The 12913-nt window shown below is 47.0% G+C and overlaps 1 protein-coding gene across 1 annotated transcript in view; it reads left to right on the plus strand.

The window, feature by feature from the left end:
* Nucleotides 1-1306: 1306 nt before the first annotated feature.
* The window catches only part of LOC138534963 (dimethylaniline monooxygenase [N-oxide-forming] 2-like), a 346864-nt gene continuing 335257 nt past the window's right edge, over nucleotides 1307-12913 (plus strand). The window contains exon 1 of the mRNA XM_069641259.1: nucleotides 1307-1420. Within this exon, the coding sequence (XP_069497360.1) occupies nucleotide 1420 (1 nt within the window). The 5' untranslated portion in view covers nucleotides 1307-1419. The remainder of the gene's footprint in view (nucleotides 1421-12913) is intronic.

Below are 12913 nucleotides of genomic sequence, written 5' to 3' on the forward strand. Positions count from 1 at the left end.
TGGGAACGAAAGGGAGCCAGATGTGGCCGGGATATCTCATGTAACAAAAAAGTTACAAGGGATTGAACTGGATCCTGCAGCACGCGTCTTTGCAGCGCGTAGAGAGGGTGAAATTCATTTCGAAGGGGGCGTGAAAGTATTCCTCCACCCGCAGATTCTATTTCAGAATAAAGTCTCTGGGGAGACTTCATTCTGAAATAAAATCTCCAGGGAAGAGTTTATACGGTGGCGGGTTTATTTCGTGACACCGGCCCATTGGCCAGCACTGATATCTCCGGGGGAGAGTTTATACAGTGGCGGGTTTATTTCGTGACACCGGCCCATTGGCCAGCAAGGATATCAGGTCCAAGCCAGGCATATGGTGAGAAGTGGACGAAGAAAGCATCCTCCCAAAATCCCCCCTCTTGCTTGTTTTTCAGGTATCTGACGCCATGCTATAGAAGTGAAAAAAGGATTGTGTAAAAGGGGGTTAAAATGCACACAACATGTTGGACTACAATCCAGTTTCTGCTCTAAGCAGAGATGGTAACCCCCGTGACTGGGAGGGTTGCTGTGTGAGATCATGTAACAATCTGAAATCAGGAGTGGCAATCTTAGCAGTCCATCTATGTTAAATGTTAAAGGTATTTGTACCGCGCACCATCACCAAACGGAGTTGGTCCCCAGGCGCTCTGGCGGATCTGCAAATGAGAAGGTGGGATGGGTTAGTAGGTGAAGCGGGAGTAGGATAGTGAGAGGAGTGGTGTTCTGTTGGCAGCTTCAACTAGGTATACACCGGGTGCAGAGCTTCGGTGCGAGTATTGGATCGATGTCAGTCCTTGTGTGCTGTTGGTGTTGCTTATGTGTTGTTGCAGTGTTGTGAAGTGCATGTGGGTTGTTGTGCGAGAGATGGTTGTGTCAGATTTTTGAGTGAGATAAGTCTGCAGAAATCAATTTAGCTACATGTTTTCTTTGAGCAGGTATAGATCGTCCCTCTGACCCATCCTGGCCTATGAACCCTCCCTGCCCTCTGGCCTTTCAGGACAATGCAAGACAAGGCCATATCCCGTTCACATGCATTTAGAGCGGATAATGTATGGGACGGTAGATAATGAAAAGCTACCCTGCCTGCGTGTGGGAGGAACGGGCTGGGTCGACACGGCAACTGTCGGGCCGGGTCACGTTTCTCTGTCAATTACGTTAGCTTAATTTGCACCGACACGTCTCCTGTCCGCCCACAGAAACCGCCCTGCCTACAGGTAAAGGGATTCTTAAGGCTTCTCTCCCTTGCGATCCTATATCATTCTAAAAAGTGCATGTGTCTGGGAAACAGCCAGCTTTCTACACCAGTTCCGCCCTCACTCGAAGCACGAGGGACCGACAGGCGAGAGATCCGAGGAAACTCAGAGCAACGCCAACTATTACTGGAACACGCAGCACAGTAAGTTCATCATTTAATGTTTTATTTTATTTGGTTTAATTACTTCAACCTGTACAAATATATACAATTAACAGTTCATAATATATGAATTATAATCCAATCACATACAAGAGAAAAAATAGCACATCCATATAATTCATTCCCTTCAGTAAATTAATACATGTTATTGGAATCTTTATGTAGCCACTAAATATCGATGGAGATCATTCGCCTTATTGTTCCCCTAAATTGATAAAAATTGGTCCCATACGGTAAAATCTCTTCTTTCTTTCACCAGACCAGAGGTGTACAATACATAGATGTCGTCTGAAACAAACCTGACCGCTTTAATCCCTTCGATCAACAAGGCAGAGAGCGCTTTTATTTCCAGGCTCCCATTACCTCGCATCAATGGGGGGAAACAGCATCCCGGTCTTGGATTTCATTTAGCACCGAAATGCATTCCTGCATTTGGAGTATAATTGATCTGGACACGCGGGCTGCTTTAGTCAGGGTGCGCGCGGCGTGTCCTGCACCTGCGCGCTATCATGTTTTAAGCACGCGCACCTGTGCAGTCGGAGTGAAGACGTCCCTCCCAACCTGTTGCTTTCCCAAGGCAGCGAAAGAAAATGCTTTTGCGGGTGACTCTATTGGGGTCGATGGATAGGAACACTGTTTGGAAGGGTGGACGAGTTTCCCTGGAGGGCGATCCCATTGAAGTCGACGGGAGGCATGATTAGTGGAAGGCAGCTGACACCCTGCGGGTGCGGAAGAGATGAGCCACAGAAGAGCGTTCTAGGGAGGGCGAGCAGTCGTCGAGGAAGTACTTTCTAGAGCGCATCTTTCTCTCGCGCGACATTTCCATCCATTGCAGGAACATTTGACAGTGTATATGTTTTCTGAGAAACAAATGCATGCCATGCCGTACAGGTAGGCGACAACCGAGTACAGTATTGGTTCTCATTTAAAACAAATCTTATATATGACGAAACAATTCACATCAGCCACTGTTATACTGTGGTTTAGTAATAGGGTATGTTTTGTTTAAATGGTGCCGGCAGCTGCAGGACCATCAGTTCCAACAGGGAATCTTCCTGCAGAATGTTTAAGGTCCAGTCGAGGAAGAGGTTCCAAGCTGAGAGACAGCTAGAGAAGGCAATAGGCCGAGTTGGGTGGGGTAGGTGGCTGGGGGGACCATTTACCTGTGTTTTTTGTATGAACCTTGGCTGCATTTAGGAATTCATTTCGACATCTGCCCAGGGGTCGAAGTGTACAAAAAAAGTAGTGGAACTGTGTTCCCTGCTGGCCTGCACCCACTCCTCCAACCCCATCATTACGTCCCCTCCCACACACAATACACACCACCAAACACTTGCATCTGCTGTTTAAGGGAACGTTCAGACAGTGCACTGAAAGGGCAAGTTTCAACTTCTTCCTACACTTTTATTTTAAAACGAAACCATTCTGGAACCGTTTCTTTTTAAAATGAAAGTATAGGAGCTGTAAAACGTAATTTAAAAAAGTAGAGGAGCACCGCTCCCGACCGCTCCCGCTCACTTCGACCACTGCGTCTGCTTGGACCCACTTTGTATAGTACTTTTAGTTGGGGCTATTTTGCATTCGAGTACAGATGGGGAGAAAAGATTGATGAGGAGGGACACAAAGCTTGGGGATGTCATTTGCCAACCAATTGACTGCCCATGGTCATGCTAATCCCTATGGCCATTCCTACCCAGTTCCTCTCCCTCCCTGCCCAACACCTCCTTATGGGAACTCTTTGAGCTTTACTCCAGCCTTACTGCCTGTTAGGCAGAATCCTGTGCAGTGCCCTTAGGGCCCACTACACACAATTAAGACTACAGGTGGCAATACAAGTTTTACCTTTGGTACAAGCCTATACTACTAAGTTATAGTGGTAGCATTAGCAGAGCAGCCAGGCTTATCTCAAGAGTATATGAGCAGTAGCAGAGATTACACAAAGGGACCACAATTACTGTGACTCAAGCAAACACTGACTCAAGGATTCAGGTAAAAAATATAAGTACATTTATTCTTAAACCATCAGTTATAAACACAACACCTCTATTAAACTTTAAACAAAACCACACGTTAAATATACTACAACTAACCAATTCACTTTGTACAGTAAGTCTCAAGGTAAGAACCCTGTGTTTGAATGAACCGCTGTTATGAACAAATCACTTTTTGACAGTTCTGTCTACTAAATAAACGCTTATCCGTGACATGAAATGCTACCGGGGCAAAAACACACTTAGCACCTGAGATACCCAGAGGGAGTTGGAGGCAAAAATCACACGTGATATTTAGGTTAGGCAGACAGTATTGAGAAACACTCAGAAACAGGAGTTCAAAAGTCAAAGAGTCGGAGCCAGGTTTAGATGACACCGGAGGCCTGTGCTGAAGATCACACCGTTAGACAGTTCACGATTCCGTATAGCCCAAGAGCACTTGAATATTGTCAATGTTCGAAAGCAAACGTTATAAGAAGGAGGGAAGACAAGGATGAGCATTGGAGATGAAGAAAAGGGGTTCACCCAGTTTCCTCGAGTAGAACACAGTACCTTATTTCCACGATGCAGCTGGAGCCCTGGCAGTTGTTCCTGTTGGTTTCCCGCAGACCCACAATTCCTGGAGCTTCGTTGTGAAGGAGGAAGTCTGAAGGGGGTTTGCACCACACAGGGATGAAGCCGGCAGCAGCGACAACAAAAAGGTGTGCTCCTTAAAAACAGGAGAGGCTCAGCAGGTGGCTATCCAAACCACTACAGCAGTGTGCAGCGATTTCGACCACGGCGGAGATCTCTGGCTGAAGAAGATGAGCTGGTTATCCCCACCAGGCTCAAGGGAAGAAGACTCCGGACCGGATCTTCTCTTAGTCGTCAAAGGGTAGATAGCTCAGGACTGCAGCAGGGCTTCACCGGGACAGGGTAGTTGCTGCAGCCGTCATTCTCTCTGCTTCTCTTCGGTTCCTTGTAGTTCAAGAGGCGACTCTGACTTCTAGCCCAAGAGACCTGCCTTTTATACGCAAAAAACCCCATTCACACAGCCCGGCTCTCAATCACACATCAGGGGGGTTGTCCAGCCGGGACAACGACCTCAGCCAATCATGGCAAAGTGTGACTTGGGTTTCTTAGGATACCCAGTGCAGGGGGTGACTACACCCCTCCCTCACATTCAGCAAATGTCTATGTAAAGTAAATGGCAACTTTACCTTTCTCTGGGGGACAGTAGTCAGCCCCAGCAAAATGGAGTCAGAGGGAAGTCCAAAAGACAACCCTGGGTTACTACACTGAGGGTGCGGTGTAACCCATACAAGAACAGGGGCACCTGGAGTGGTGTGCTACAGTGCCCAAGATCACACAATGAGTAAAAACACATAGGCCAAAACACATGTAAGAGTGGAAAAATATGTACACTCTTACTAGGTGGAAAAAATAAACTCCAGAAATCCAGCAAAGTTGCTGGGGGACTCACTAGGTGAGGGAAATTAGCCGTAGAAGGAGAATTCTGCCTAACACTGCCAAAAGTTGCACTCATGTGTCTGCCAGTGTTTTTTCAAAGCAGTCTTCTGAGAGTTAATGGCTGAATTAGAATTGTAAACATACTACTGATGTAATAAACATGTTTTAACCAGGTCTGTCTTCAGCCACTCGATTTATAAGCACCCAGCAAGTCCTTCACTGCAATCTGGTTAAAAGAAGCATTGGCAAAGCCAACAGTTTTGGTTTGTATATACATATTAGGCATTTGCCAGAAACTGCTATTAGATGCCTGGTACTCGCACCATTTTGCACATGCCACCATCAATAGCTAGTTAATGCCACTGCGGCAGTGCCTGCCAAGTGCCTGTCAAGTGCCTTTCCCGTGCCGACACAAAAGCCCAAACTGTTGGCATTGCTAATGCTTGTTTATAAAAGAAATACAATTCACAATACTAACTTTCCGTATTTCTTTTAAAAATGTACTCATTTTGTACTTCGTTGATCTGCCCCTTTTTTGGAGTTAAACATGCTTGGTAATGGAGGGCTTTTGAGTTTTCAGTTAGGTGATATTGTGGTCTAGCAGACCCTGTGCTGCAGGGATGAGTTTAGGGGAGGGCAAGAGTGGCATTTTCACGTGCCCCCACGTTGCGACCTGATGAAAGAACTGTCTGTGCCCATTTTGTTTTGACAAAACATAAATAACACGTTTTTTTTCTATTTAAACTTTTTTTTTGTTGCATTTTAAAGGAACACAAACAATGTACGCAATGCTCAGGAATACATCAGATGATTAGTGAACACCCACTAAACGCCCTACAAAAAAAGTAATCCACAGCCCTCTATGTCCTTGACCTCATTTCTCCAAGAGCATCCATTTTCTGAAATCCCAATCCATCGGCTTCTCTTCGTGACTGTGAGAGTTTGGGTTGGTGTAGCCAAATCACTGAGGTCTATGTAGCCCCTAATAGCTGCCTACTTGGGAGTTGGACTTGGGTTGGTGCCTTTGCCCAGACCACCTTCGCCCAGACCAACTAAGGGCCTCTTCCCAATATTACTCATCCAATCAGTGAACCCCTTAACCCAGAAACAGCCCATTCCTACTCCATATCATTGGGTATCACCCGGAGCCAATCTGCCAGCAGCTCCATTTGGTCCAGTTCCTTCACTTGTACCGTCCACCAGAATTCTTTGTCATTCCTATCTCTTCACTAGTATTTAATGACAATAGTTCAGTGAGTTCTGTAGGAGATCCATGGAAAATGCTCTCATTGATAGCGGAGTCTGGGGAAAAGTCTCTCTCGGGACCCTCTATAGAACATGCCTAGCCCCAGTCCGACATTTCTTGCACATTATCGATCATAGTCTGGTCATAAACATGACAGCGATTAGCAAGCACCTGTGCAGTTGACAGTTTTAATAGGCAGGCCTCTTTAATAGTTCCCGATGGAGGAAAGAAGTCAGTTATCTTATGGCCAACTATAGAAGTGCTAAATAAGGAGGCATTCTTAGCAGTATAGCCGTTTGGGAGGGCCAGGCATTCCCCTGATGGAATGGGGCTGATGGAAGTAGCTCTTCGGTAGTACTGTTCATCCTGCAGCAAAGCACTCCCAAATTTGATCGAAGCTCCGAGATGAGGGCATCCTCAGGAATCGCCCGCAGCACCACAGTCGACACGAAACTCCATATACATTAAGTTCCATGGGAGCCACTCCCTGGCTACGCAATGAGCAGATCCAGCAGCCCGCCATCACAACAGGAAGCCGTCGGGGATCAACAGAAGCCTCACTGATTTTATAACCAGCAAACTGGCAGTCCCAACACAGCATGCAGCTTTCACTTATTGGGTTTCCACCACCCCGCCAAACTGCGTGAGGCACCTTTGCCGCCCTTCCACTGCACTGGATGGAGTTTTTGAATCCTCAACAGGTCTCAGGGGGAGTGCTGAGCACCACGCTCCCAGGCTAATGTAATCAATCTCCGCACTCCGGGATCACCGAGCGATTAATCCTTGCTGATGCGACACGTCTCCAGCAAATATTAGACCTGCCCAACTGTGTGAGGCACTTTCGCTGCACTTCTGAGCCAAACATGCTCTAGATGCCCACCACCTGTGGTGAATCATGTGGGGAATTTTCCTTTCTCGCTTTCTCTGGGTGGTGGCAGCCCAAGTACATCCCCATAAACCTGATACCCGGCTGCTGCTGACAAGCTAATTCCGAGCTCATTAATTGCTCCTTCAGTGCATTCCCTGTTCACTGAATGAAATACGGTTTGTGCATTCGCTATAGCACAATACGTTAGTGTTTTCACGATTTCTATGGGGAATATACTTATTTTGTGTTGTGCAACAACCGAAGTTGAAATGTCTATTGATAAATTTGCGATGCAAGATTGTTAAGCATATGGCTCACTGTGTTAATCTTTCGTTGAACAGATCGGTCTTTAAATGTCAGCTTGCAGTATAGAATTCTGTAAAGGCCAATTGAGTTTTTCCTACCTTGTTAAGGTTGATAAACCTGCGTATAGATATACTTTGGTAATTTAAACATGTCATGTGCTATAAAATGGCGCATCTGCACCAGATAAAGCTAGATATAGAAAATAACATTGAGTCACTAGGTGCAAGTCTCAAGCTCGGATCCGCCAGTCAAGGGTTGTGCACCTCCAATGAAGAGCATGATATCTTAGTCGGGGGAGGTGATTGGGTATCCAAAGTCTAGACACTGGACCCAAGTGGCACTCCTACCCTGGCTCTGCCACGGGATGATACTCTGACTTGCCCACGGGCACTGTATCGATCTGTGTTCTGTGAAAAGGCCTGCGCTGAGTGAAAGGAAGCCTATACAGAAGGGCGCCAATCAAATGTTAGACACATGGGAAGTTTATTTTTAGGTCTTCTCATTTGGCACAAAAGTTGTCTTTCAAATGTTCGCCTGCACATCATGAATCACAATCAGCAAGTCTTTGTGTTGGGTGCATTTAAAGATGTAATCCCCCAGAGAAAAACCCAGATGGGATGTTTTTATTTATTTTGGCTGACAGTTGTGTTCTAGTACTTGTATACTTCTCTTAATGATTGGGAAGGTTAATATAGGAATAATTCTCCTTCAGGAAAATATCCCTCTATCTAGGTATTCTTTTAAACATTGTCAGGTTGGGTTGGTTTCATTTGTGTAGTTTGCAGGTCTGGTCTAGAAACATGGTGTTATTGTAGTTCCTGGAAGTGAAACATTCACAAATAGCTGTACTCTACGGAAAAACAATGTGGTCAAGTATGGAAATTGCTGACAAGACAAATCCCAGCTTTACGTCTTAACCAAATTGCCCGATCCTTGGGAACCGATTCACCCTCATGTTGCTTAACCTGTGAAAATGGGCAGTCCCTAAATATTTCAGTAATGGCAACTTCTAAGAGTGATCTTGATCTCGTTCTCCCGGTTCAACTGGATTCAGTGTTGCCTAATCTATAATAACTCTGACACTTGATACATTGCACCCCGCAAAGTCATTAGTTTCTTGGCTCACCAATGGCACCGCCACTTGGAAACCATCACTCGCTTTGCCTCTCGGGCTATGTGAACCTTCTTGGTAGCTTCTGATCCGCATCCACTTTCTGTCTATGCTACAATATAAATGTGTAGCTTTCTCGTGGCTTCCAAACTTTGACTCCAGGCTTGAGTACTTTTACATTCTGCGAGCTGCTAATCAGAGTTGTGTGTCAATGCTGGGGCATGTGTCCCGCTTAACAAACTACTGATAATTTTCCAGCATCTCAATACCAGAGCCCTTTACTTTCCTCGTGGCGTAGTGTTTGTTTTTCACTCTTCGTTTTATTCGTGTGCACTTTCTCTTTTTTTTATTTTTTATATGTGTGGGCGTACTGGGTGGCGCTGTTGTGGTGTGGGCGTATGGCTGTCACATGTTTAGGGGGGGGGCATATGGAAAAAAAAGTTTTGAACAACGTCTTGGAAAAGTGTAGGAACAAAGTGCACACGAATAATAACAACAACAAATAAATGAAGTATCATCACTCTAGGCGGCTATTGGTGTCCTGCACCTGTGCTCGATCGAGCTAAAGTCCCCTCATTGGGGCCTACTGCACATGTTGTCCTTGAAATGCCACTCGTTCACTCGTTGAAGGGGGATAAGCATGCTTATTTTATTCTCAACTGGGGCAGTATATTAAGTTATGGGACCACCTGATCATGATGGAGGCGGAGGTTCGGTTTCAGGGGGTAAGATACCCTCTTTTCTATGGCCCTAGATGGTATGTGCTCTATGGAGACACGGCTCTTCATAATGACATGATTGTAACGCTGGCCTCTGCTGCCCGATACATTATGGTCCGGGCTTGCACAGTTGAGCTTAACTTGATTTGTTGCTTGGTCTTGGAAAAGCGTGCACAAGAAGTTACAGCTGACCTGCGTGAGGCTTCTGCACATAATGATGTGCCAATGAATTTTGTGCTTGTACATGAGGATGCTCCATAGAATTTTGTGCTTGTACATGAGGATGCTCCATAGAATTCTGTGCTTGTACAGCTCGAAATCTTTGCTAATGCAGCTACTACCTGCCAGTGGCCTGGAGGGTGGTAAGGCAACCGAATTTGTTGATATTTCGGTTCATTTTATCGTAATAAATAGGGAGTCGAGTTAGCAATAAATGAAGGTGTGTGGGGTGGGGGTTTGGGGCTCCCTCCCCCGCATTAGAATAAGACAAAAAAATGCAAAAAAAGGAAAAACATCGAAATTCAATGAAAAAAATATTCGGTGTTTTCAGCCTCTGTTTTTTTCCATTATTTAATGTAGAACCGAAAGGCAGCAGTAAATCAGTGGTGCCCCTGCTCCTCTACTTTTCAATGGTTGCTCACTGACGGGACCTTTTGGGATGTTTGATAATCCCACAAAGCAGTGCGGAAATATTGACTTGGCCTGCCTTAACCCCTTAAATTCCAAGGACGAGGCATCTCGTCCTTGGCAACAGGGAGATAATCCCAAGGACGAGATACCTCACCCTTGGCACTTAAGGGGTTAAGCCCCACCACTGGCTTTTATGCCCCAACCAATGGAAATGTTTCGAAGACTTCAGCTGGGCCTGGGAGTGCTATGCACCATAATCGATCAGAGTCCCTGATATGATGTCCTGTATATATGATAAATCTAATTCTTCATGCAGCAAGTACCCTGGGAAACCTTGAGATACACCCATTTTCCTCAGGAATTGTTTTTCACAAACCTGGGCTGCCTTTGCCTGACAGTGGCCTCAAACTGCTGCACTATAAGACAACATTGGCACCATTTTTGCCAAGTAAATGCGAAGACTGTGCCCTACCCATTCTTGTACCAAACCTGAGGATTGAGCCATTAATCTGTGAGGCCTTCAGCGTTTGTTCCTTAATATGCATGAGCCATCTCGAGTCGCATATCGGGACTCCTCGATAATGAAAAGTAGAGACCCAATCCAGTTTTATGCCTTCTACCAATATTGCATTGCCATGCCCTGAGGTTTGCTGTTTCCCCGCATTTATTTTCAAATCTTTCTGCCCCATTATTGAACCCATTCACCAATATTTGCATGGCCGGTTTGGTTCTGGCTATCAGGACCGCGTCATCCGCATACAAACGTGCATATATCTTCGGAACGGTTATCCTAGGGACATCACTCGTAAGACCAGACAATACAATGGAAAGTGAATTTATATAAAGATTACAAAGGAGTGGGGCTATTACACACCGCTGTCTCACTCCCTGGGTCACTCAAAATGCCTGAGTTGTTTGACCGCTAGTCCCCATTCTCACTCTTGCCAACAAGTTTGCATGCAACTGAAGTAGAATTTGCCACAAATCCTCCGGCATGCCTAGTTCACAAAATACCCTGCAATGGTTGATAAACGTGCTCTGGGCTTCCCAGGGAACAGCTCTACAAATAGCCTACAGAAGCACCCTTTGGGCATCTATCCAGGAAGCCGCCATCCCGCTTGTGGTTCGACCCTGGACATGTTCCGGCACAGACAACACAGCAGACAATTAAGCCATGGAGATGACACTCCGAATCCAATGGTGGATGGAGACCACCGAGGCCTTCTGCTCCTCCCCAGCAGTGCCAAATGTGACAAGCAGACTATCACTCTGACAAAACTGCTCTGTCCGAGAAAGCTATGCCAGAACAGCCCACCAAAAATCAGCGGCGAACCAGGCCACCTCGTCAGGAGACTGGGGATTCTGAAAAAAAGCCAGGAGAACCAGAAACTAGGATGTGTGAAAACGAGACGTCACCTTAGGTAGAAATTTGAGGTCACAGCACAAAACAATGGAATCGGGGAGCACCCGCACTAAGGAGCCGACACATTGGAGCCCCCCACCTCCTCAGACTTCTTGAGATTGGGGTGCCGAAATTCCATGTCTGCAAGGGGTTCAAAGGGAGGACCCTGGAGGAACCTAAAGATGAGCGGAAGATCCCATGGAGGAAGACCCTTCTAGGCACAGGGACGAGAAGCAGTAAGAGCCCAACAGAACCTCCGCCACCAAAATACCTCCCCCATACAGCCCTCAGATCCCCTTTGAGGGTCTAATGGAGGCCCACTGGGAGCAAAGCATGGTCACAGCCAGCCGAAGATGGAGGACTCTGGACCACACACACCAATCCAGAAAATACCCCAGTGTCTGTCATAGGTCTTCAAGGTAGAAGGTTGTCTAGCCCGGAGGATAGAACGGACCACTGAACCCGAAAACCCCTGAGAAGTCAACCGAGACCGCACAAGATCCAAACTGCCTATTTAATCCACCGGACCTCGTACCACAGACCAGCCGGCAGAGGGCAAGGCCACTTCGGAATCCACCAATGCTCTTGACTCGAACTCCAGAAGGGAAGGGAACCTGCTCTTGACTTGAACTCCAGAAGGGAAGGGAACCAACTCTGCTGAGGCCAGGAAGGAGCCACCAAGAGAACCGTAGACTGCATCCCCTGATCCGCTGCAGCACCCGGGGAAGAAGAGGAAAGCCGCAGAGGAGACCCTGAGGCCACCCTCAATTCAGGGCGTCCAACCCCCAGACCTCCACTGTCAGAAACATTTGAGGGGAACCTTTGGTGAGGTGAAGTGGTTCAGAATCGGATACCTGAACCTGCTGCAGATCTCCGCAAAGACACTGTCCGACAGGACCAGATCCAGGGAGGAGGGGAAATTCCTGCTGAGGCGTTCTGCCAGAATGTTGTCCCTTTCCGCCCCCCGATGTTTGGTCTCCATAGACACCAGATTTCTCCCACCAGGCAACTATCCGAGAGGCCAGGGAATTCAGGGAGCAACAAGAACCCACTTAACAGTTTACATAATCCAAGGCCGATGTTTGTCCATCCTGACCACCACCGCCCAGCCCTCCAGGGCCCACCTGAAAAATAACCAGGCCCGGTGAATGGAACACAATGACTTCTTGTTGGATGAGCGACAAAGTTCCTCTGATGCCCCAACCCCTCTTCCGAATGGGCACCCAGAGTGGCACCCCACCCTCTGGAATTAAGCAGCCGGACCCTCCCCAGAGGCAAGGAGACCCCCCCAACCTGGTGCAAAACTGGGCCCCTATGAAAACAAGATCCTGGGAGGGCCCCAGGTGGGACCTTTGCCAGTTGATCTGAAACACCCATGCTTGCAGTGCCGGCAGACCAGACAGAGATGTTCCAAGACCATTCCTTGCTGGGCCGCCGTGACTAGCTAGTCCAGTGAGGGGGAATTCTCAACACCCTGCAGGTGGAAATGATCCACCGTGGTAGCTACCAATGTGATAGACATCCTGAGGGCTAAATGCAACCCTAAAGGGAGGACCTAGACCTGAAAATGCAGATTCCCAACAGCAAAACAAAGGAATTGGAACTGGGAGGGGAGCAACGCCACATGGTAATAAGAGTCCTGGAGATCGAGGGACACTAAGCCAACCCCACTTTCTGAACCAGAGGGAGAACATTTTGCAGAGTCTCCATCTTGAACCTTTCCTTCCTCACGAAGCAGTTCAGGTTCTTGAGA

This window comes from Ambystoma mexicanum, chromosome 1q, assembly GCF_040938575.1.
Source record: "Ambystoma mexicanum isolate Mex_15411 chromosome 1q, UKY_AmexF1_1, whole genome shotgun sequence".
Classification (NCBI taxonomy): Eukaryota; Metazoa; Chordata; class Amphibia; order Caudata; family Ambystomatidae; genus Ambystoma; species Ambystoma mexicanum.